Source organism: Gastrolobium bilobum, unplaced genomic scaffold (genome assembly GCF_033153095.1).
Source record: "Gastrolobium bilobum isolate Gb01-03AN ecotype WA unplaced genomic scaffold, APGP_CSIRO_Gbil_v1 utg4022, whole genome shotgun sequence".
Lineage (NCBI taxonomy): Eukaryota > Viridiplantae > Streptophyta > Magnoliopsida > Fabales > Fabaceae > Gastrolobium > Gastrolobium bilobum.
In genome coordinates this window covers 66354-93245 of record NW_026896777.1, presented here as the reverse complement: position 1 = coordinate 93245, position 26892 = coordinate 66354, and the positions used below count along the sequence as shown (strand labels likewise).

Genomic DNA, 26892 nt, shown 5'->3' with positions numbered 1-26892 from the left:
TTCCAAAAAAAAGATTTTATTTTCTCAAAATATTCTTCTATAATTATTCTAAGTTAATTATGGAATATTTTCCATAAATTCCTAATCTTTCATTATTAAATTTATTTATTTCATTATTTAATAGTGTGAGTTTTTACATCAGTCACCACCACCGTGACCTACGTCCAAACTGAAGCCGCAAGATCAACTTTTCCACTATCGGTCAAGCTTCAAGGGTGCTTGACAAAATGCTATAATTTTCTCCAAAACCTTGGGCTCTTGGTGCCTTACGATTTTCACTCCAAAATTTCTTAGCTATTTGGTAACCTCTCAAGAACAAGGGATTTCACTACCTTCTCAAATAAGAAATCAAGTGGAAGTGTTTAAGTAAGGATACACACTCTCAAAGTGCAGATATTACAACTTGAAGAACTAATAGGTATATAGCTTAAACAATGATGAGCTCAAGTGTATATGATAATGATCAAAGAATGTAATCAATGAGCAAGAATAAGTTAAGAGGAGTATTAATAGATCAATAAATGACATAATTTCGTCCAACCACCATATGAACAGAACAAATACTTATATAGGCCCCCCAAATAAAAACTAGTTGTTTACAACCGTTGTCGTTCATACATATCTAGATATTTCTCGGGCCCTGTCCGAATATTGAAAAATGAATATTCAGATATTTTAAGATTGCAACCTTTTTGCACGAATTATTGAATTCTCTTAATACAAAATGACTTTTAATGCTTTGCACACATGTAATTGAGTATGGATAATGTTTCTTAGTATTCAACTCATGCGAATATCATTCAAAACTCATTTTGACACATTATACCATTCAAATTGTCCTTTTTCAATACTTAGTGTTCAAGATGCATTCTTTCAAGTGCAAATAGGTTTTCAAGAGTGTGAACATGTGTGACTAGGTTGTGCAAGGCTGTTTGTGTGCTCAAATTAAGTTAAAAACCTTTTGATGCAATTTTCACTTATAAAACCAAGGTTTTAAAGCACTTTATGATTATGCAATAATGTGAATGACTTGAGCTCATGCAATGTTACCTAGCATACACTTTTACATATTGTACTAAGTCCTAAATATATATTCTAATGTGATCTTGGACTTAGCTTCATGATTTGAGACTTGATGCATGATTTTGCATTGCTTTCACGTAGGCTTTGATTCTTTTTGAATGTTGCTTCTTTAAAGCTTTTTAATTTTCTCTTGAAGCTTGTTTGTTATCATCAAAACTGTGTTGATGTGGCATCATCACCTTGATTATACATATAGGAATCAAATTTGTGTGTTAAAAAAAAAGCTGCACAATTGCATTTTGTAAAGACTTTGACCTATCTTTGTTTAACTAACTACTTTGACCTAATTTTAATAATTAATCTAGATATTATTTGATCAAAATAAGATCACTTCTAACCTATGAGATATATCATACAATTTAATTAAAACATCTAATTCATGTTTTGGTTAATTACCAAACCAACCCTAATATTTTACTTTATTCAAATCTATGTCCTCAAACATATTCCATACTTATATTTGGATTCCATTAGACTTGTATGACATGAACTCTGACCTTATATAAATTTTCATGTTAATCACATAATTTATATTTCACTATATTCTTGAATACATGTTTAATTTCCTTAAACCCTTACTTAATTCTATTTCCACTTAATTTGACAATAAGGATATTGTTATAGTATTCTTCCACAATCATGGCTTATTTCATTCTCCCACAAGGATGAGAATAGGGCTATGTTATTTATTGGATTAAACCTAAATTATGATATCAACTTTGTTACTATCCAAATTTAGGTTCATAACTAACGCACAAGTCAATTTTACCTTAACATTAATAAGCCCGACAAGCCTTATTGTCAACATCTATGAAGCACCGACACTTCAAAAATCCTGACGTATTGTATCTGATATTTTTAAACACTCACTGACATTTCGACACTTCCCGACACTCCAATACTCGTTGTTGCAAAGACTCAAAAAGATTCAAAGGTTACGTTGCATTGCATTTTGAATTCCAACTATTAGATTCGTTAGATTACGATTACGATTTTATTGAGTTTAATATAAACATTTAGAATATCTTATGTTTCTTTGCAAAATTAATGGGTATTATAAGTTTAGCTTTATTTTTTTGTTAAATTATTAAATACTAAATAGGGAAAAGTTATTTTTTTTACCTCTTTTTCTTACTATCTCTTACTACCAAATCTTAACCGTTAATTTCTGTCAATCTAAAGATTATAATTTATTAAAAATTAATAATTAATTAATAAATATAACTAAATAAATTATAATAGTTAGATTCATGAAAATCAATAATTAAAATTTAATAATAAGAGATAATAAGGAAACAGATAATAATAATAAGTATAATTTTTTTTTTTTTTGATAACAATAAGTATAACTTTTTGCTGTGCGAAATACGCACCTAATCCAAACTCTAATAAGCCACTCCCACTTCTTAAGAAAAATCATGCTAGGAACTATGGTGTTGCATAGAAAAAAAGAGGGCAAACGAAAACTAACATAAGAAAAATCAAGAGCCGCGCGCCAAAGCATAAAGTACTAGGTTGTGAAGTGTTGGTCGCGCGTGACGCTGGTTATTCTTCTTCCACTTCGTTTGTATTAAGGTTGTTGTTTATGGCGAACATAGAAGAGGCAGGACCATCTCAGCAGCTTCCAAACCCCTTCGTTGATGAACCCACAAGGATTCTCTTAGAAAAATATTTGAAGATTTTGAAGGATTTTGTTGCTTCAAACGATCAAGGTGAACCTAACTTTCAATACCCTTATATATGGTACTGTTTATCTATTTCGTGCTGAAATATAACATGCGGTGCATTTTATTTTTTTTAATTATAATTTTTTTCCTAACAACTCAACTAATTTTTCAATGTGCTGATTTAAAGGTTATTATTATAAAGTTTATTAAACTGGCATTAGTTCTAGTTTAGTCCCTGATTTAAATGTAAATTATGTGTGCTGTTCGATTTAATTTTTCAAACATCGAGAAAGAATGTTATTTTGTTGATTCACTTTATTGTATGAAGAAGAATGATTAGTATTTTTTTTTTTTTTAAACTTTCTTCTTAAGGGTGATTATATTGCATATAATTGTTTTGTATAGCTTATGCAGATTGTATTTATTATACATTATACATTCATGGTTTGTGTTTTGTCTACAGTGTTCAAATTGCAAGGTAACTTGTCCAGTGAAGAACGCGGTATAGTGGTCAGAATATGCAGCCTTATGGGGTTAGGTACTAGATTTAGTGGGTGAGTACTGAATTGTAGTCTAATGTTTGGAATGGAATAGTTGCTAGTGTAATTTGCTTTGCTTGTTCAGTTTTACATTTTGGTTTCTTGATATTGAATCTGCATTTTGTGTAGGAGTGGGAATGAACGGAAGATATGTGTTTACATAAAGGAAATTGAAGAGGCAAGTCAGGTATTGGGACACAGCACTTTTAGATTCAAGTCTTTTGAGAGGTCTTGTATTTACTTGTTTAATTTGTCTCTGAGGCTATACATACACTTTGTTTGGATTCAGGCTGTCATGTCAAAGAAAAGGAAGGACAGAGATGAGTCAAGTACATCTCAGGTTCAAGATCCCATTGTTGATGAACTCAATAGGATTTGGATTTCCCAAATATTAGGAAATTTTTTAGCTTCAACTGATGAAGGTGAGACTAACTCAGAATACCCATAATTTTTTGTGTGTGTGTGTTGTTTATCTGTTTCATGCAGAAAATGTGATATCGGCTGCATTTGTCTTTCAAAGAAATACAGTTTGTATGATTCATTGGTGTTTATTTGAACATTTTTTTAGGTGTGTGAATTGGGTGTTTGATTTGGATTGGGTTTGCATTTTGACTAGTTAGTATTGTTAAATTTCAAATCGTTTTGGCTAGTTCATAAGGGCTCATACACACCGAAAACCTTATAAGTATGACTGCCCAGCTTATACTTTGTATTGCTTATGCACATTTAATATATTATCCATATGCATTTGTGATCTGGATTTTATTTATTTATTTATTTTTTTGCAGTGTACAATTTTGAAACTAAATTGTCTAGCGAAGAACGTGGTTTAGTGTATCAATTTTGCCAAAAAATGGGGCTTATTTATACACTTTCTTGGTGAGTTCTTAGTGGAGCATATACAGAACTCGCTTCTAAATTTCTAAGAATTATATTCACATGTCTGGAAATATTCAGTTACCAAGGCAATGTGTTCTTTTCAGTTTCACATTTTGTATTTTTGATATTGAACCTGCATTTTGTGTAGGCATGGGATTAAACAAAAAGTATCTATTCACAAAACAAAAAAGGATGTTGACAGCACTGCCTTGTTGGAGAGTCTTCCTCATGTCACATTTTCTGAAGAATCAAATCAGGTATTGGGACACAGCTCCTTTGGCTTCAAGTCTTCGAGTATTCTTGCATATATTTGTCTCATTCTGCCTGATACTACTTTTATTTTGTTTTGATTCAGGTTGCCAGACTGAAGGAATCTCATAAGAAAGAGGAGGCAGAGCCACCTCAGCATCAGAATTTCATTGTCATTGAGTCCAAAAGGGTTCAGATTTCCCGGATATTAGAAAATTTTTTAGCATCAAACGATGAAGGTATGCCTAATTTAGAATACCAAATTTTTTTTTTGGTATTATTTCTGTTTCATGCACAATTTTTTTTTGTTGTTGTTGAAGAAAAGCAGTTGTTCTGGTTCGTTGGTCTTTTTCTGAACCTTTCCTGTTCATTAGTAGGTATTTTATATGGACTGGTTGTGTATGCATTTTCGCTAGTTGTGAAATTCTGAATTTTTTTGGCTAGTTCATAAGGGTTCATTGACATGATCTTCGAAGGATATCTTGAGTTTGACACTGGAAATCTTCGAAGGAGGTCTTGAGAAGGATGAAAGGATTTCTTAATTGCATAAGGAAATACTCTGCATGATTAATTATATTTACATATTCACAATCTCTAATGTTAGGAAACTAGGAAATTAGGAAAATAATATAAGTGAAATTCTAATGGTTTACACAAACTATATAGTTGAATATACAACCCCTTAATAGGAGACAATTTTCCTAAATAGGGGATACTTTTCAACACTTTTTCTCAAGCTGGAGTATGCAAATCATATGTACCAATGACGTGGATTCAAGGATCCCAAATAGACTTTGTAAGGATATCCTTGGAGAAAACTTTGTTCTTGATAAATTTACAATTAATTTCTATTTGCTTGGTCCTCTCGTAATAGTCTAGATTTGACACAATATTTGAAGTCATTTGATTATCACAGTACAACTTTGTATGATCAACATTTCCAAACTTCAATTCATGAAGAGAATAGCAAATATTGAGTGTAGCCTAATCGTTTACAACATGTGCATTGGAGATGGCTCCTACGACCTCAATGACCCCTTTGACGTCTGTTAGAAATAATATAATATTAAATAGCATTGTATTATTTATTATTCTGTTATTCTAGCAGGTTATTTGGGCATGACCCATTAGGTCATTTAACCTCTTTAAATAGAGGTCTTTTGTACAATTCAATATACAATTGAATACAACACATTCATACATTCTAATTTGGTATCAGAGCTCTTTGTTCTGGGAATTTTCGCTTCCGCTAAAACCCTAAGCCCACTGCTTAGGCGTTCTCTCCTTTCTCTAACGCCGTGCGTCCCTCCGGCTTGGTTCTACACTGTTAACACGGTACTATTCATCGACGTTACTGTTCGTGCCTCACTGTTCACCGCGTCCGTATAGATCACTGTTCACGTTCGTACAATCTGTACAAAATCACTGTTAACGTCCGTACAGAATAACTGTTTCGTCTGCACTAAAACACTATTCATCGTCCGTGCAAAAACACTGTTCATCATCCGTGCAGGTACTGTTCACCGTGTCCATACAGGTACTGTTCACGCATCTTTTTTCGGCCATTCCGAGATAGAACAACTCGTCTTCCTCTCCTATTTTCAGATCTGGTCATCTTTTTTTGTTGTTGTTTTGTGATGGAGGGCTCAGGTAATGTGTCCAAAAACACTATTGGCATCATTTCCAGTACTACCCCATCCATTACAACGATGAAACTGACCGGATCTGCTACTTACAAGACCTGGTCTACCCAGTTAAGATCTGGTTTACTGGTCAGGGATACGGAAAACATCTCACAACTAAGTCTGCTGATATTTCAAAGGATCAGACATCTGAATGGGAAAAGGTTGATGCTCTACTGCTAAGTATCCTTTGGCAGTCCATTGATCCGACAATTATAGACATTTTCATCCCTTTTGAGACCTGCTATGACCTATGGGAGGAAGCTAAAAACCTCTACACCAATGACATTCAGGAGCTTTATTCCATTGTTTCTCAGATAATGGAATTGCGCAAATCACCAAAATCTCGAATGGAGACTTATATTGGTAAGATTCGTTCTTTGATGCAAGAATTCTTAGCTATGTTACCTCATGCTGCAGATGCCTCTGCATACAAGAAGCAGGTGGAGCGTTCTTTATGGTCGTGATCCTCTCCGGTCTTTCAGAAGAGTTAGAAAGTGTTCGTGAAAATATTCTAACAAGTGCTGAGACTTATAGCCTGTCACACACTTTTCAGCGCCTTCTGAATCTTAAGGATAAATCAACAGCTCCCACACATGTGCTAGCTACCGATTCCACTGCGTTCTTTTCTCGTGCCAGTGATTCCAATTGGAACAGTGGACGCGGTCGCGGACGTGGCCGTGGACAGGGTGGCCGCGGACAGAGGCCTCGTTGCAATTATTGCCAGAATCTTGGGCATTTTGAAGAACGCTGCTATAGGAAGTACCCTCCTTTTTTATCAAGTCTTAAGTCTTTAAGCTGTTAGTTTTGTCAGCAAGGAAAGCACACTCGCTCCTCCTTTGCTAATAGAGTCAATAAAAAAGCTGATGCTCCCTTTTCTATTGTTCATTCTGATATTTGGAGTCCGAGTCGAACAATGTCTGTTTTGAGTTTTCAGTATTTTGTAACCTTTATTGATGATTTCTCTCATTGTACTTGGGTTTATTTAATGAAAAATCGTTATGAATTATTTTTGATTTATCAAAAATTTTGTGCTGAGATAAATACTCAATTTGGTGCTTCTATTCAAATCTTGCGCAGTGATAATGCAAAAGAATATGTGTCTCTTGAATTTTCTAATTTTTTTGGAGAAACATGGGACGTTACATCAGACCACTTGTTCACACACTCCACAACAAAATGGAGTGGCCGAACGTAAGAATAGACATCTGGTTGAAACTGCTCGTACCCTACTAATTCATATGAATGTTCCACTTCGTTTTTGGGCAGATGCTATAGTCACCTCTTGCTTTCTCATCAATCGCATGCCCTCTTCTGTACTCAATAATGAAGTTCCACATAGTGTTTTATTTCCGGGAGCACCTTCCTATCCTTTACCTCCACATGTATTTGGATGTACCTGCTTTGTTCATGATCTAACTCCAGGAAAAGATAAATTAACATCCAAAGCCTTCAAGTGTATTTTCCTTGGATATACTCGTTTTCAAAAGGGGTATCGTTGCTACTCTCCTGATCTCAAGCGTTATATTGTCTCGGCTGATGACTTTTCTTGATCAACAACCTTTTCATTCGATCCCGTCTCAGATAACACAAGTTGATCAAGTTCTTCCTATTCCTTGTCTTGATTTGTCTTTACCAGTTGCAGGAGACTCTATCCCGGAGGAGCGGCCCCTTGCCTCCATCCCTGAGGACAGTCCTTTTTTCACCTATCAGCGTCGTCTGACTGCGCCTCCAGCGGATTTGACCCTTACTGACTCATTGCCTACTGCTGTCGACTCTTCCCCTCCGGATCCTCCATCAGAGATTACTCCCATTTCCCTTCGCAAAGGTATTCGATCCACTCGTAATCCTCATCCACTTTATAGTTTCTTGAGTTATGAATAGACTTTCTTCACCACATTTTACTTTTGTTTATAGTATTTCGTCTGTTTCTATTCCTAAAACCACAGGTGAAACACTATCTCATCCGGGTTGGCGTCAGGCGATGATTGATGAAATGCAAGCACTTCACTTCAATGGCTCATAGGATCTTGTTCATGCTCCTCCTGGAAAGCCAAGTCGGTTGTCGATGGGTATTCACTGTCAAAGTTGGTCCTGATGGCACTATTGATCGCCTCAAAGCTCGTTTGGTGGCCAAGGGATACACTCAAATATTTGGTCTTGACCATGGGGATACTTTTTCTCCTGTTGCCAAAATTGCATCTGTTCGCCTATTTCTTGCACTTGCTGCCATTCATCAATGGCCTCTTCTACAACTTGATATAAAAAATGCATTCTTACATGGTGACTTGCAAGAGGAAGTATATTATGGAATGGTATATAAGCTTCGTAAATCTTTATATGGCCTGAAGCAGTCCCCTCGGGCTTGGTTTAGTCGCTTCAGTTCTGCTATTCAATCCTTTGGCTTAACCAGAAGTAAAGTCGATCATTCTGTCTTCTATAAGCATAACTCTTCTGGCCAGTGCATCTATCTCCTGGTCTATGTTGATGACATCATTATTACTGGCAGCGATCAAGTTGGGATTGATCAGTTAAAGAAGTACTTATTCAATTAGTTTCAGACCAAAGATCTTGGCAGACTTCGATATTTCTTAGGGATCGAAGTGGCACAGTCTAGGCAGGGCATCTCCATTTGTCAGAGGAAGTATGCACTGGATATCTTAGATGAGACTGGTATGTTGGGATGTAAACCTATTGATACACCTATGGATCCTAATGTTAAGATGTTACCCGGACAGGGGGAGCCATTGGCTGACCCTGGTCGTTATCGCCAATTAGTTGGAAAGTTGTCTTACTGTGACAAGACCAGACATCTTTTTTGCAGTTAGTGTGGCAAGTTAATTCCTTGACTCTCCTTGTGACTCCCATTGGGATGCAGTTATCAGGATTCTTCAATATATCAAAAGAGCACCAGGAAAAGGTTTATTATACACAAATAAAAGGAATGCAAAGGTATCTAGCTATTCAGATGCTGACTGGGCAGGTTCTCCTTCAAACAGACGATCCACCTCGGGGTATTGTGTTCTTCTTGGAGGAAACTTGATCTCTTGGAAGAGTAAGAAGCAAATTGTGGTCGCAAGGTCAAGTGCAGAGGCAGAATATCGGGCAATGGGAAATGCAACCTGTGAGCTCATCTGGCTAAACAATTGCTTAAGGAACTACACCTCTGTGAACAGCAGCCCATGAAGCTTATTTGTGACAATCAAGCAGCATTGCATATATCCTCTAACCCAGTCTTTCATGAGAGGACCAAACATATAGTGATTGACTGTCACTTTGTTAGAGAGAAGATTCAGCAGGAGAGATTGAAACAACATTTGTCAATTCCAGTGATCAACTTGCAGATGTTTTCACCAAGGCTCTTAGAGATCCCTGAATAGATCAAATATGTAACAAGCTGGGAGCTTATGATATATACGCACCAACTTGAGGGGGAGTGTTAGAAATAATATAATATTAAATATCATTGTATTATTCATTATTTTGTTATTCTAGCAGGTTATTTGGGCTTGGCCCATTAGGTCATTTAACCTCTTTAAATAGAGGCCTTTTGTATCCCGAATAGATCATATATGTAACAAGCTGGGAGCTTATGATATATACGCACTAGCTTGAGGGGGAGTGTTAGAAATAATATAATATTATATAGCATTGTATTATTTATTATTTTGTTATTCTAGCAGGTTATTTGGGCTTGGCCCATTAGGTCATTTAACCTTTTTAAATAGAGGTCTTTTGTACAATTCAATATACAATTGAATACAACACATTCATACATTCTAATTACGTCCTCTACCTTATGACATTTATTTCTACTGCAAGATCATGAGGTAGTCACCATGCATGTCAATTGTGTTGGCATGGAAGTCCAGAGCTTTACGTGGAGGTACCCTCAGAAAACGATTGGTGAGACTTTCCATGGTAGGGATCTCTTGACCAATCAAAATTTGGTCTTGGACATGATCAAGATCGGAATGCATGGCAGGCAAAACCTGTACCACGTATAAGTTTTCCAGCTTGTTTAAGAAGACTTGATGATTATCAGCCTATAAAACCATTTTTAACTCCAATATTGCAGCCTACACTTGAGTAACAACATTAGTCATATCATGATCTGGTTGTTTAAAATAGGCCAATTTCTGGGTTGAGTCATACAAGATTTGAATATCATTAGCAAATAAATTGCGAGTCTTCCAAAAGGTGAAACATATCTTAAAAAGTTTAAAATTAACACTTGAAAAGGATAATGAAATATATTATTGAATTATATGTAAATTGTACAAAGGGTTCTCTAGTTAAAGAGAATACATGACCTAATGAGCTAAGCCCAATACAACAAATAAATAAATAAATATTATTATTTACAACACTCCCTCTCAAGCTGAGGAATAAATATTTATCATTCACAGCTTGCTAGTAAGCTCTTGAAATCTGTCTGAAGGAAGTCCCTTTGTCAATACATCAGCTAATTGACGCCCAGTGGGAATGTATGGAGTGGTAATCAACTCGCTATCAAGTTTCTCTTTGATGAAATGGTGGTCGACCTCAATATGTTTAGTCCGATCATGTTGAACTGGATTATGAGCTATACAAATAGCGGACTTGTTATTGCATAGCAGCTTCATAGGTCCCTCACATTTTATTTTGAGATCATCAAGTATAATTTTCAGCCGCAATAACTCACAAATGCCTTGAGCCATTGCTCGAAATTCAGCCTCTGCACTTGATCTGACAACTACATCTTGTTTCTTACTTCTCCACGTCACCAAGTTACCACAAAGAAACATACAATAACCAGTGGTAGAACGACGGTCAGCCATAGATCCAGCATAATCAGCATCAGTGTAAACTTCTAAAGAGAGATTGCCATCACGCCGGAATAATAGTTCTTTACCAGGAGTGGCTTTAAGATACTGAAGAATTTTTTCCACTGCTTGCATGTGTTTCTCCTTTGGATCGTGCATAAACTGACTGACAACACTAACAACATAAGCTAGGTCTGGTCTAGTATGAGCCAGATATATCAGTTTCCCAACTAGCTGTTGATATTGTCCTTTATCAACTGGAGGACTCTCCTCTTCATAACCTATCTTGTGATTCTGCTCAATAGGAGTATTCGAGAGCTTTCCTGCTTCTTTGAGAAGATCAAGAACATATTTCCTCTGACTGATAAAAATTCCTATGTTTGAATGAGCTACCTCTATCCCTAGGAAATATCTCAGTTTCCCAAGGTCTTTAACTTCAAACTCAGAGGCTAGTCGTGTTTGCAGAATATGTCTCTCCACAAAATCATCATCTGTTATAATAATATCATCAACATATACAAGGAGCACAGTGAGCTTCCCATCTTGGGAGTGCTTAAAGAAAAGAGTGTGATCTCCTTGACTCTGTTTGTATCCTAAGGTCATCATAACCTTAGTAAACCTCCCAAACCAGGCACGAGGTGACTGCTTCAATCCATACAAGGCTTTTCTTAATCTACAAACTTTATTTTCTCCGTCCACAGAATCAAAACCAGGCGGGATTTCCATGTAGACTTCTTCTTCTAACTCACCATTAAGGAAAACATTCTTCACATCAAATTAATTTATATCCCAATTGTAATGGGCAGCAAGGGATAACAAGACTCTCACCGTATTCATCTTTGCAACTGTAGCAAAGGTTTCTTCATAATCAATGCCATATGTTTGAGTGTAACCCTTGGCGACTAACCGAGCCTTATATCTCTCAAGAGTGCCATCAGAATTATACTTTAGGGCATAAACCCATCTGCACCCTACTGCTTTCTTTCCATTGGGTCTATCAATAAACTCTCATGTTTTATTTTTCTCCAACGCATTCATCTCCTCTTGCATGGTTTGAGCCCAATTCTCATCTTTCAATGCTTCATGTACTGATTTTGGGATTGAAATAGAATCTAGTGCTGAAACAAAGCTTTTGTGCTGCACAGAAAGATTAGTAGAAGAAACAAAATGGGAGATAGGGTATTGAGTACAAGATCTTTTCCCTTTTCTTAGGGCAATAGGTAAGTTATCAGAAGCAGAAGCAATGGGTAAGTCATCAGAGGTATCAGAAGAAATAGCCAAATCATGAGAGACAATAATATTAGAATCAGAAGTAGGAGATTCAGGACTTACCAGTGGTTCAGACAATTGAGGTTGCTGGTGAGACAGTATGGGTTGTTTCCTCCTCTGATATACCAATTCAGGTGTCAAAATCTTTCGTATCTCAGGTGTATTTGAAGGTTCTGACACACCAGGAGCAGACACACTAGGAAGAGGTGTAGGAGTAGACAAGGACGATCCAAACTCAAAGAAGGAAGGGGATGAGTCTTCTGAAGAACTGTTCTCCCCCTGAAGATGAAGACCCAGGAAATAAGATTTAGATTCTTGAAAAGTGACATCCATAGAAACAAAATTTTTTCGACTTGGTGGATGATAAAACTTGTACCCTTTTTTATCAGGGGCATAACCAAGGTAGACACACTTAAGAGCCTTATGATCCAACTTACTGCGAAGTTGTTTATGAACATGGACAAAGGCAACACATCCAAACACTCTTGGTGGAAGGCTCTGCAAAATGGGAACAAAATGAAAGAAAGAAATCATGGAATGAATAGGACGGGTATTGTTAAGGACCCGTGAAGGTAAGCGGTTGATCAAAAAGGCTGCAGCTAACACGGCTTCTCCCCAATAAGAACTAGGAACAAATGTCTGGAAAAGTAGTGCTCTAGCAACTTCAAGGAGGTGACGATTTTTTTCTTTCAGCAACCCTGTTTTGTTGAGGGGTATCAACACATGTGAGCTCATGAATCATACCTCTGTCTGAAATGAATTGCTACAGGCGTTGGTTGACGTACTCAGTACCATTATCAGATCTTAGTCTTTTAATAAACTTACCAATCTGAGTCTCAACCATGTGATGAAATCGAATAAATATCTCTGGTACTTCAGACTTGTCTTTCATCAAGAATATCCATGTTACCCGAGTACAATCGTCAATAAAAGAAACAAACCACCTTGCACCTGAAACACTATGCACTTTAGAAGGGCCCCAAACATCAGAATGGATAAGAGAAAAAGGTTCGCTGCTTTTGATAGTGCTAGAAGGAAATGACACTCGATGGTGTTTTGCGAATTCACAAACATCGCAATGGAAGGTCTCAACTGACTGATTTAGAAACAAAGAAGGAAACATTGACTTCAACAGACTGAATGGTGGATGCCCCAGACGCTTGTGATGGAGCCAAATCATAGACTCTGCAGTAGAAGGATGACGTGTCATTAATAACTGGTTTTTGCTATCATTTATAGCATGTTCTGGAAGGAGATAATACAACCCATCCTGCTCATTAGCAACTCCAATTGTCTTCTTCGTGGTAAGATCCTGAATAACACAATGAGAAGGGAAAAATGTGATAGAACAATTCAAATCAGTTGTAAGTTTTTGAGTGGAGATAAGATTAGTAGAAAGCTGAGGAACATAAAGAACATTTTTAAGAAACAAGGAAGGTTGAATTTGAATGTTACTAGAACCAATAACTGATTTATGGGATCCATCAGCTACGGATATAGTATGACTACCAACAATAGGATGATAAGAAAGAAAAAACTCAGTACGACAAGTCATATAATCAGTTGCACCAGAATCCAAAATCCTTGAGGTTTTAAAATCAGTGCAAGAAGCAAGAAGAGATGTAGAACGTGTGTTCTTACTAGACAAGATCAAAGAACGGTCAGATGGCTTACACATATTATCAATAGCGGGTTTAAGCTGATCTAACTCCCTTTGCTGAATATTCACATACGGAGAGACATGTGGAGATTGCGTAATAATCGAACCATCTTCTAAATTGGCCATAGTGATAAGAGAGTGAAAAACAGCACCAAAAACACACAATTTACACCCAAACGACGTCAGATCAGATACAAAACCAAGCAGGAATTTTTTTTTTTTGGTGAACAGTACCCGATGAACAGTATCGCGTGAACAGTGCGCGATGAACAGTACCACTTTTTTTTTTTGAGCTGTTCCGGTCGTCTGATGAAAAAAAAACCTCCGTAGAATGATAGATCTAAGTATTGTAAATAATAGAATTATTTTATTATTATTTTGTAATAAAATACTCTAGAATACTCTATCAGTGTATTTGGGCTTAGCCCATTAGGTTTTTTAATCTCTTTAAATAGAGAACTCTTGTACAAATATGATATAATCCAATAATATACAAATCTTCTTTTCTAGTTGGTATCAGAGCTCTCGATTCTGAGGGCTCTGCTTCCGCAAATCACCGCTTTTAAAAAAATCAAACCCTATTTGCCTCTCGCCGCAACAAAGCCGCCGCCGGAAAAAATTTCCGGGGACCTTTTGGACCGTGAGGACCCCTGTTTCACTCCATTTTCTCAGATCTATCATTCTACGGGGGTTTCCTTTTCATCAGACGACCACAACATCTCAAAAAAAAAAAGCGGTACTATTCATCGCGCATTGTTCTCGCGATACTGTTCATCGGGTACTGTTCACGCGGTACTGTTCATCGGGTACTGTTCACGTGATGGTGACATTGTTGAGCTCCCAGCATTGGTACCGCGTTAGAGCCTCACCCTCCAGATCGAGCATTATAGCAGCTACTTTTTCCTCATCCCCAATCTCATTCACTTGGAAGTTCCTCTCTACCTTGCTTAACCAAGCGTACGCGTTTTGCCCGGAGAACGTGGGAATCTCAAGCTTCTTGCACCTTAGCTCTCCATAGCTCACCCTTCTGAGATTTTCATTCGAACCAGAGGAATCACTTCTCCTTCTTCCCCCAAAATTTCGTTCATCCCTAAATCCTTCAGGTCGGAGCTCTTGGATTCCAACCCCAAGCTCCCTGAACTGCCTAATGATTTCTTCTTGATTAATATCACTTGCTTCAATTCGTTTGATCAACTCCTCTTGTCCCAACTCTGTTTGGCGCAACCTTTCTTCGAAGCCTTCCATGGTTCTCGTTCGCACCATAACCCGGCTCCCAGTCGGAGCTTTGATACCAATTTGATAGGAAATAAACAGTAAACAACACAATTTTGAATATTACTTCTATATTATCTCAATTCCAGTAAAATCAACAAAATTCAACAAGAAACAAATCTGATTACACCACCATAGTGCTGCTATAGCTTAGAATTAGCAGAAGAAAATAAAGAAAATTAAAAGTAATCTAAAGCAACCACAGGGTCCTTCGAGACACCCTGGAATCTCCCATATTTGCCTCAGCAATAAAAGTGACCTCCACGGTGCCTTTTCCCACATTCACGTCCCTCCTATATCACCTTCAGGCATAGCATGAGTAACAAACTTGTCTAGCAAACAATCTGACTCAGCCTGCTCAATGGTCTGTGACACAGCAGCACTAACATCCCTCTTGGGCCACTTTACCCCTATTACGGTCCCTAATATAAATTTACCATATTGGGCCTTGTGAAGTTGAGCCCTATCATAAGGACACTAGAAAATCAGGAAAACAATACAAGTCAAATCCTAATGACTTACTGAAAGTACACAGTCCAATATACAACCCCTAGGTAGGATATATTTTCTTTAAAAAGGAGATACTTTAACGATTATTTTGCTGTTATTAGTTTGTACTGTATAGCTTATGCAGCTTGTGCAAATATCCTTTTATGATCTGGATTTTTACTGCAGTGTACAATTTTGAAGATGAACTGTCAACTAAAGAACTTGCTATAGTGCAGCAGTTAGCCCAAAAAATGGGCTTGAGTTGTACATTTTCTGGGTGAGTGCTAAGTGCAGCACATATTAAATTTCCCTTTTAAATCTGTAAGAATTATAATCTCGTGCGTAGAATGGAGTTGTTGCTAATGTATTTGTTTTTTCCATTGTTACATTTTGTTTTCCTTGACAATGAACCTGCATTTTGTGTAGGCGTGGCATTAAATTTAAAACATCTGTTCAGAAAATCAAAAAGGAAGTTGACACCACTACGGTGTTGGATAGTCGTCCTCATATCACGTTTTCTGAAGGGTCAAATCTGGTGGTGGGAGTCTTCTGTTTTGGCTTCCAGTCTTTTGAGTATTCTTGTATATACCTATTTCATTGTGCAAGAGACTCTAAGTTCACTTCGTTTTTATTCATGTTGGCATGTCGACGAAAATGCAGAATAAAGAGGAGCTAGAGCCACCTCAGCATCAAAATCCCATTATCAATGAATCGACAAGGATACAAATTTCGCAAACATTAGAAAACTTTTTAGCATCAAAAGACAAAGGTTTGGCTAAATTAATATACCCATTTTTATTTTATTTTTTGTTTATTGTTTCATGGGGAAATATTAAATGGGCTGCATTTGTTTTTCTCTGAAAAACAGTCATTATGGTTCAGTGGTCTTTTACTGAGCCTTCATGGTGGATTGGATGCTTGATTTCAATTGGGTTTTCATTTTGGCTAGTTGTTAAAATTTGAATCTTTCTGGCTATTTCATAAGGGCTCATAGATACTGAAAATCTTCCATGGTTGATTATATAGCTTATATGAGTTTGTATAGCTTATGCCGATTGTATATTTTATACTTTCACTTAATATTGATTTTGTCTGCAGTGTACAAATTTGTAGTTAAATTGTCTCCTGAAGAATGTGATGCAGCGCGTCTATTATCCCAAAAAATGGGGTTCAGAGTTAGAATATCTGGGTAAACGCTAACTGCCAAATGCAGCTCATATAAAATTACTTTTTTGAGTGTGTAAGAATTGTATTTACATTTCTTGAATGGAATAGTTGCTACCATGTGTTGACTTTTACATATTATTTTCTTGATATTGGACCTACGCTTTGTGTAGCCACGGGAATAAACAGAAATTATATGTTTACAAAATCAAAAACAAAAATGGCACCACTGGTGGCACCACTGGTACCACTACCAGGTTAGAAAGTCTTCGGCATTTCAACTTTTCTGAAGAGTCAAAGCAGTTATTAGTTGGTTTAGCAATGCATTATCCACCTGGTGATGAAGAGTTTTGGGGAGACATGATTGGAACAATTAGGGACACTACTGACAAAACAGAACAAAAGGAAGATGATTTTTTTGGCAGGCCCAATATGAGCAATGCCGAAGTTACTAAGAAATTGGAGGACCTTGCTGCTAGAATGAGGAATCCCTGTGACTTGGAACCGGTCCGTTTTTTTTTTTTCCCCTCTCATTCTACACTTCAGAGACCTTATATATGATTTTTGTTGGTTGGATAATGTAATGTTATCAATCCGCTTCTTATGTATGTGTAAAAATTGCAATTGAACAGTCATGATAATGAATGAGATATTTGCTTTCCATTCATGCAGATCTTTACAAGGAGATCTAAGCTTCCGATTGCATCCTTCAAGGATGTCATTACATCAACTGTTGAATCTCGCCAGGTTTATTCAATGCTTTGACATTATAAAATTTCCTTTAGACATGCATATCCTAGGTAGCCTGGTTGCAGGTTGCAACATACTGTTGTAATGCTCATTTGATATTTCATTGACTTATTAAATATCTCTAACATTGTTAGGTAAGATTTTGGTTTTAAACCCATTTAAATATAATAATTTAGTTGGATTTCGAGATTAGATGTTGCATTATTTTTGCTCTTACTATCCTTTTTAATGTGTTTCAAAGCAGGTAGTTGTCGTATGTAGTGAGACTGGTTGTGGAAAGACCACGCAGGTTACTAATTCTTTGCTATGTCTTTATCACGATATAAGTACAAGTACGACTATATTTATGTAGTCTGTTTCTAAATAATCCTTTTGCTGTTATATTTTCTCTGTTTAAACTTCAATCCATTTCAGACACATGCTTGTGATATGAATTTACCCTGATTCCCTTTTTCACTCGTATGTTTATATTATTATGAAGGCAGTTTTTTTTTTTTTTATTGATTGCATAAACTAAGACTTTTTTATTCATTTTTAAGGAAAAGGTGGGTAGATGCATGGGTCAACATCAACAACGTTTTTATCCCAAACTAGTTGGGTCGGTAGTCAATGAACCCAAATAAAAAGTAAGAAAAGATTCAATGAAAGGAAGGGGAAAATAAATAAATAAAATAAAAATAATTAGTAAAATAAAAAATACAAATACAAAAAATAGAATAAAAATAAAGTGAAAATAAAGATAGATAAGAGAGAGAAAAATAGTAAAAATAAAAATAGATAAATATAAGGGAAAAATAAATTAGAGAGGAAAATGAATAAATAAATAAATGAAGAAAAATATGGGGTAAATGGACTAAAAAGGAAATGTATGGAACATAGAAAGAAAAATGAGTCCATCCTTCCATAGTACTAATAGTTTTCCTTCAATTCGACACCATCTCCCAATCCAATTCCTGCAACCTCTTGGTTCCCATCCAAGCCTAAACCAAATAAGCCTATTTCCCCTGATATGTGTATGATGTATGATTTGAGCTCTGAATGGGTTCCCATCTGTTCTTACATTGTTCTGTAGCTATTTCTTTATTATTATTTACTTCTTTGGCATTTTCGGAGTGTTGAATCCAGTTTCTGTGGACTAGCTTTACTGGTTTCTGTAGAAGGAAAGAAGCCAAATTTTTGTGCAATATGCAGTCCTTGCCACGCTTTGGGAATAGGAGTTATTGTTTAAGAATCTTGTCCTTTTTTGTTGTTATAATTAGTTTTAATATCTGGCTTGTTGGTTGATGATTGAGGGCACAAATAAGTTCTAATCGTTTCGTGATTTTTGATTTGCCCCATGAATACTTTCTTCACTATGTGAGCCATGATCTTTCAATAAACTTACCATGCTTTGTGAAACATTTTTCTTTCTCTTTCTTGCTGTGTTGTGTTTTTAACTTAACATTAATTACATAGCTGTTAGAATTAGCAATTTGAACCTAGCAGTTGGATACAATTCAGCATGCGAGCGATTTGTATCATGTAATGAAGTGAAGATGACTTTGAATCGTATTATATATGCATAAATTGGTGCAATTTTGTTTCACTGATACAAATCACATGATTAAACGATTCATTAATTGTTTTCTTTATTGCATTGCTTTCATCAATTCTCATAAAAGAAATTGAAAAGTCAAACAAACTTAAATTGTAAATAAAAAGGTTCTAGAAGAGTGCTACTGAATGTACTCTACTTGATTATTCCATTACCCTGTTTTCATTCTCTCCAATTAAGGGATGCACAAAATCACTTACTGACTCTATGCATCCTATCTGGTTATTCTATTTCTCTTTTTTATTCTTTTGAGACAGATGTTTCGCAATCAATTGTTCACTCTATATGCGCCTTATTTGGTTATATCATTGCTCTATTTTCGTTCTTACAAAACATAGGCTTCACGTAGTCATTTTATGTGACTCAGTAATTATTTGTGACTTATAATTTTGTTTTATGAAAGTTATGGTTAAATTTTTTTTCAATTAATTTAAAATACATTCAAAATTATAGTAATTTATATGACATATTTTAAGCTTTTTAATTGTGTCTTTGAATCTTACAATTTGATACCATTGACGATTTTCAACTCAAAAATAGCTTGGTAATTCACAGTTTGAATTGTGATTTGATAACCTTGATTAAATATGATGCAGGTCCCACAATTTATTTTGGATCATGTATGGGGTAAGGGTGAGGTCTGTAAAATAGTTTGCACTCAGCCTCGACGTATCTCTGTGACTTTAGGTGTGCAACTTTTGCAACCTTAATTTTCTCAATTTTCTTGTTTTATTCTATATTGAAATGTGTTTTTCCCTGTTTGTCTGTCTAGTTTCCGAGAGAATCTCCAGTGAGAGAGGAGAGACTATTGGAAACAATGTTGGATACAAGGTAAATTTATTTTTGTATCTTTATTAGCTAAAGGTTTTGGGGTCCTTTTGTTCTGGATTTGAGTCATTTGACAATTGGAGACATATTTGTTTTAACATTGAATTGAACATTGTAATGATTGGACCAGTATTTTGTGCTTGTGTGATACACACAGTTTTTTATTGATTCTTAGGAAGAAGTGTATTAAGAATTTGTCTTTACTAAATTAAGGAAGTATGATTTTCCCCATATGTTCCTGTTCATTATATGGTTGTCATTGAGTATAATTGTGATTCTCACCTCAAACTTATTCCTGTTATTTTGAAACACGTTTGGCTGCAAATTTTAATCCTTTGATCAAAATACATTCTAAACTTTCAAATTGGTTTTAACAGTAGCAGGTTATTTTTGCTTCCAATCAATGCAATTCTAATAGCAGTGTAAAACTAAAAGTTAAATATAAAATTACCTTTTTTTTTTTAGCTATCTAATTTTAAGAGAGAGCAATTATTGTGTCCTTTTAGTAATTCCATTTTTTAAAAGCGGTTCTACATAATTTTTTTATTCATTTCACTTTACTCTTTTCGAGCAGATTTCTTTTAAAGTTTGTTGAGATATATAAAAAACCATTAATGTATCCTCACCCAACAGCTTATGCTTTTGGGTTGAATTGGTTCTTTACAAAGTTTAAACTAAATTTTAAATAATCATTCGCTAACACAGGTCAAGTGTTTTAAGAAAAACAAATCATTTTAAAATCAATTCTTTCAACATCAGTTCTTTTGAAATCAATTATACTAAAATCCAAACCAAATGAATCCTATATCAATGGTTCTGTTAGAATATTAGATATGATATGATTGGATTCCGTCTTATCCGTAAATATTCTGGCTGTATTCTGACTGTATTAGGATTAGGTTTGAGCCTTTCACTTAAGCCCATTAGGGTCTCTATATATTGTAACTCTCTGACACAGATCAATACACAACATATTATTTTATATTCAAGTTGGTATCAGAGCTCTTTCGTTCTGGGAACCCTCGCTTCCGCTTAGAAACCTTGTTTTTTGCTTTAAAACCTAAGCCCACTGCTTAGGAGTCCTCTTTCTTGCCGTGCATCCTTCCGACAAGCCTTCTAGGGCTGTAAACAGCCTCTGAGTGATTTTTCCAAACGCGTTAGCACCTCCGACGGCCACCGGAACCACCGCCCGCCGTCAGAATCACTGTTCAGGCAACCAGAGACTTTTTCTGGCGACTTTTCCGACCAAACTTCACGCGATCAGGACTCTCTTCCCGGCGACCAGGTCTGTGGTGTTCCGGTCAGCAACGCATCTCCCACGCGCCGTCACGCGCCACTTGTCTTCTCTGCGCGTGGGCTTCACGCGCCACCTTCTGCCGGCGCGTGAGCACTATTCCGGCGGCTTTTTCCGGCCGGTCTTGGACAGAGAAGCTCGCCTTCTCCTCCCCTTTCTGGATCTGTGATTGTTTCTCTGTGGGTCTGACCTTAGACGCGTGGTTCTTCTTGATTGGATATCGTTTGCCTTCGTTTACGGCTTTTATATTTTATCTTTAAATGGCAGCAGCATCTCCTGATCTCTCGGAGGTTAACTCTCCTTCTATTGTTGCAAATATAGCTCAGTCAGACAATGCATCATTTGGTTCAGGTTCGGACTATGCTGCACTCCAAACCCCTTTCAGGAAGGCTTCTCCTCTGTCTCAGCCTTATACTGGTAATCCCGTTGCTTGTGTTTCTCATTCTACATCACTTGGCACTTGGATATTTGACTCCGGTGCTACCGATCATCTCTGTGGTAATAAGGAACTCTTTACATCTCTTACTTATTCTGATCATTTACCGTCTTTTACCCTTGCGGATGGAACCAAAGCCCCAGTTCGTGGGATTGGACAAGCTCGTCCGACCTCTACCTTGGCCCTGACATCTGTCTATTACATTCCTGGCATCCCTTATAACTTAATTTCTATTAGTAAGTTGATCCACTCCCTCACTTGCACCATTACTTTCTCTAACCATTCTGTTTCTGTGCAGGATCCGGGTACGGGGAAAATGATTGGAGTGGGTCGTGAGTCACGGGGGCTTTATTATCTGGATGTGCCTCGTCCTTCAGTAGCATGCTCTTTCACAGAATCTCCACAACTTATCCACAGTCGCCTTGGTCATCCAAGTCTTTCAAAGTTGCAGAAAATGGTTCCTCTTTTGTCCGGTCTTCAGTCTTTAGATTGTGTGTCATGTCAACAAGGGAAGCATACACGCTCGTCTTTTGCCAGTCTAGTCAATAAACGAGCTGATGCCCCTTTCTCTCTTGTTCATTCAGATATCTGGGGTCCAAGTCGTACCTTGTCTGTCTTAGGTTTTCGGTATTTCGTTACCTTTATTGATGATTTTTCCCGTTGCACTTGGACCTATTTAATAAAAAATCGTTCCGAGTTATTTTCCATTTATAAAAAGTTTTCTACTGAGATCCATACTCAATTTGGTGTTTCTATTCGTATTCTACGTAGTGATAATGCTAAGGAATATGTTTCTATTGATTTTTCTAATTTCTTGGCCACACAAGGTACTTTACATCAAACTACTTGTCCTCACACTCCACAACAAAATGGGGTGGCTGAACGTAAAAACAGACATCTCATTGAAACTGCCCGTACCCTTCTTATTCATATGCAGGTTCCCCTTCACTTCTGGGCAGATGCTGTACTCATATCTTGTTTTCTCATCAATCGCATGCCTTCATCTGTGCTCCACAATGACATTCCTCATAATCTATTGCTTCCAGATGTTCCTCTTTATCCTCTAACTCCACATGTCTTTGGTTGTACTTGTTTTGTTCATGATCTCACTCCTGGTAAGGATAAGTTAACATCCAAAGCGTTTCAGTGTATCTTTCTTGGTTATTCTCGTCTTCAAAAGGGTTATCGTTGTTATTCTCCCGACCTTAAGCGTTACTTAGTTTCCGCTGATGTCACTTTTCGTGATCAACAACCCTTTAATTCTATCCCATCTCAGATGTCATAGGTTGATCATGTACTTCCTGTCCCTTTTCTTGACTTGTCTTTGCCAGCTGCAGGTGCTTCTATTCCAGATGAGCAACCTATTGCTTCTATTCCTGAGGACCGTCCGCTTCTCACCTATCAGCGTCGCAAAACTGTGCCTCCTGTCGACTCGACTCTTGCTGACTCATCGCCCACTGTTGTTGCTTCTTCCCCTCCGGATCCTTCATCAGAGACTCTTCCCATTGCTCAAAGTAAAGGTACCCGTACTACTCATAACCCTTATCCTCTTTATACCTTTTTGAGTTATGACCGTCTTTCTTCACCTCATTTCACCTTTGTTTCTAGTCTTTCTTCTATTTCTATTCCTAAGACCACAAGTGAAGCACTTTCCCATCCAGGGTGGCGCCAAGCAATGCTTGATGAGATGACTGCACTTCATTCCAATGGCACTTGGGACCTTGTTTCTGCTCCTCCAAAGAAGTCTATAGTTGATTGTCGCTGGGTTTTTACTGTGAAAGTTGAACCTGATAGCCATATTGATCGTCTCAAGGCACGTTTAGTTGCCAAGGGTTTTACTCAAATCTTTGGCCTTGATTATAGCGATACATTTTCTCCGGTCGCTAAGATGGCGTCAGTCCGCCTCTTTCTTGCCCTTGCTGCTGTTCGTCACTGGCCACTCCTTCAACTTGACATCAAAAATGCCTTTCTTCATGGTGATTTACAAGAAGTTTACATGGAGCAACCACCTGGTTTTGTTGCTCAGGGGGAGTCTGGAAAGGTGTGTCGTCTTCGGAAATCCTTATATGGTCTCAAGCAGTCTCCTCGAGCATGGTTCAGTCGCTTCAGTTCTGCTGTTCAGGCGTTTGGCTTAATCCGCAGTAAAGTTGACCATTCTGTGTTTTATAGGATTACATCTTCTGATAAGTGTATCTATTTGTTAGTCTATGTTGCTCGATCTAGTGCAGAAGCTGAGTATCGTGCAATGACAAATGCTACCTGTGAGTTAGTCTGGTTAAAGCAGTTGATTCAGGAGCTTCATCTTTGTGAACTGAAACAACCCATGACACTCATCTGTGATAATCAAGTTGCGCTACATATATCCTTTAATCCTGTCTTTCATGAGAGGACCAAACATATAGAGATTGATTGTCACTTCATTCGAGAAAAGATTCAGTCAGGAGAAATCAAGACTGCTTTCGTCAACTCCTCTGATCAACTAGCGGATGTTTTCACTAAAGCTCTTAGAGGTCCTCGGGTTGAATACATTTGTAACAAGCTTGGTGCTCATAATATATACGCACCAGCTTGAGGGGGAGTGTTAGAATATTAGATATGATATGATTAGATATGATTGGATTCCGTCTTATCCGTAAATATTCTGACTGTATTCTGACTGTATTAGGATTAAGGTTTGGGCCTTTCACTTAAGCCCATTAGGGTCTCTATATATTGTAACTCTCTGACACAGATCAATACACAACATATTATTTTATATTCAAGTGGTTCAAAATGTTTTTTCTCTTACCACTTATCTTGTTCTTTCTTTTAAGAATGCCAATTATTATTTTTTTTATAGAACTTCTGGCCTTTCTGTCCTTAAAAATTCATTTTCTACTGTTGAATATGAAAATGCCTTCACTCACACTGGTTGCCTTCTTTCTTAATCCAGCTTGCTAGCATTTCTCATGGTTTACACTTCACACCTCATATACTCTCTGTTTTTATTTTTTTTATTTTTATAAAATATATGGCTTATATTTTAATAAAAATTCCAGATATGGTTAGAAAGCAGAGGTGGAAGGCAATCATCAATCATAGTGTGCACCACTAGTGTTCTGTTGAAGGTGTTGGCTTCTAAAGGTTCTTGTTGGTCAAAGACACTGTCTGTGAAGGAAGAGTTTTCTGGCATTACTCACATAATTATGGTACTTCATTTAATTTATTTTTTTAATCGTGAACTAGAGCATAAATTGTGATGCGTAATCTTTGGTAAATACTACATGTTCTTGCTGCTTGTATTCCTTGTTTGTTGATTTTTAGTTATGGGGATCGCCACAAACATTTGGTTATTGAGTATGAATATATTTTTCAATGCATTAGTTGATTGATTTTGGTTTTTCAAATTTGTTTTTATTTTTTATTTTTATTTATTTATATATTTTTTTGGTGGGGGGGGGGGGGGTGTATATGCATGTATTTATATATTCCTTTTTTTATTTACATTTATTTTTACTTAGTTTGTTCTTGCTTTTAAATGGATTCATCCACTATTGGCCCAGAATAGTAATGGATAAATATGACTTCTTGTGTAAGACCTAATTAAGTGCGTGCTTGTATTAAATTATTTTGGGGCCGAAATATCTTTCAATCAAAACCTATCTGAGAGTGCTTTTCTTAATAAAAAAGGTGATTATTTCCCCAAAATAATATTTACCAAACATGCCATAATATTCCTTTTTATAGTAATATTCTAGGTGTAGTGAAAAGTGGGCTAGGGTCCTTGCCCCAAGGCAAGGCGCCAGGTCTTCACCCGGATTTGGTGAGAAGTATGCCAGGGTCCCAACACGCAGATGGGCGAGCGTAGTGGGCAAGCACAGCCCAGGGGTTAAGGATGAGATTGGGAAGCTGGAACATAGGAACCTTAACGGGTAAATTGAGGGAGTTGGCAGATGTTTTTGCTAGAAGGAAAGTGAATATTGTTTGTTTGCAAGAAACTAAGTGGGCTGGAGAAAAGGCCAAGGAAGTGGATGGAACTGGTTTCAAGTTATGGTACACAGGTACGAACAAGAGTCGAAATGGTGTTGGAATTATGATCGATAAAAGTTTCAGAGATAAAGTTGTGGACGTCAAAAGGAAAGGCGACAGGATTATTCTGGTTAAGCTTGTTGTGGGTGACGTAATCCTGAATATCCTCAGTGTGTATGCACCCCAAATTGGATTGCAACCAACTGATAAAAGCCAATTTTGGGAAGACTTGGAGAAGATTTTCGTAGGAGGAGATCTAAATGGTCATGTTGGTAAAAGCAATGGAGGTTTTGATAGAATCCATGGAGGTTTTGGCTATGGGACGAGAAACGAGACTGGAGAAGATATCTTGAATGTTGCACTAGCCTACGATTTGATGTTAGTGAACACCTTTTTTCAAAAAAGGGAGTCACACCTAATCACTTATCATAGTGGCCATAATCGTAGTCAGATTGATTTCTTTCTGGCTAGAAGAGAAGATAGAACTTCTTGTGTCGAATGTAAGGTCTACCCTGGAGAGTGTGTCGCTACGCAACATAAGCTGGTAGTCTTGGATGTTCGGTTCAACAAAGTACGTACAATGAAGAAGAGGGCTCAGAATCTAAGGATAAGGTGGTTGAAGCTTAAGGAGGGAAAAGAGAGAGAGTTCAATGATAGAATGTTGCACGAAGGACCTTGGGAGTTTGATGGAGGAGTAAATGCAATATGGAATGAGATGGCTAAGTGTATTCAAAATTTGGGAAGGAGGGTGTTGGGAGAAAGCAAAGGAAATGGATTTCATACAAAGGAAACATGGTGGTGGAATGGAGAGGTGCAAGAGGCAATTAAACATAAGAAGGAGTGCTTTAGATCTCTGCATAAAAGTCCCAGTGAAGAGAACCTGCAAAAGTTTAGATTGGCGAGAAAAAATGCAAAGAAAGCAGTGCGAGAAGCTAGAGGCAAGGTTTTCGACGAGTTGTATAAAAATCTTGGGAGCAAGGATGGTGAAAGAGGTATTTATAAACTTGCAAAGATAAGGGATAAGAAAAGTAAAGACCTCACCCAAGTTAGATGCATCACGGATGAAAATCAAAAACTTCTGGTGAGAGATGAAGATGTAAATGAAAGATGGTTGAAATACTTCAACAAACTGTTTAATGGGGATGGAGATACAAGCGAGGTGGACTTAGAGGACGCGTATGATGATATGAATAGAAGATTTGTACGCAGAATTAATACACATGA

The 26892-nt window shown here is 37.0% G+C and overlaps 1 protein-coding gene across 2 annotated transcripts in view; it reads left to right on the top strand.

Moving 5' to 3' along the window:
- Window positions 1-2538: 2538 nt before the first annotated feature.
- The window catches only part of LOC133301952 (DExH-box ATP-dependent RNA helicase DExH6-like), a 62870-nt gene continuing 38516 nt past the window's right edge, over window positions 2539-26892 (top strand). For both annotated transcript variants that reach the window (XM_061501663.1, XM_061501662.1), the window contains exons 1-17: window positions 2539-2795; window positions 3214-3304; window positions 3419-3476; window positions 3579-3711; window positions 4078-4168; window positions 4317-4425; window positions 4524-4656; window positions 15781-15871; window positions 16021-16132; window positions 16255-16363; window positions 16693-16783; window positions 16932-17265; window positions 17431-17505; window positions 17753-17797; window positions 19699-19789; window positions 19875-19933; window positions 24699-24848. In XM_061501663.1, coding sequence (XP_061357647.1) covers window positions 2669-2795; window positions 3214-3304; window positions 3419-3476; window positions 3579-3711; window positions 4078-4168; window positions 4317-4425; window positions 4524-4656; window positions 15781-15871; window positions 16021-16132; window positions 16255-16363; window positions 16693-16783; window positions 16932-17265; window positions 17431-17505; window positions 17753-17797; window positions 19699-19789; window positions 19875-19933; window positions 24699-24848 — 1899 coding nt within the window. In that variant the 5' untranslated portion in view covers window positions 2539-2668. The remainder of the gene's footprint in view (window positions 2796-3213; window positions 3305-3418; window positions 3477-3578; window positions 3712-4077; window positions 4169-4316; window positions 4426-4523; window positions 4657-15780; window positions 15872-16020; window positions 16133-16254; window positions 16364-16692; window positions 16784-16931; window positions 17266-17430; window positions 17506-17752; window positions 17798-19698; window positions 19790-19874; window positions 19934-24698; window positions 24849-26892) is intronic.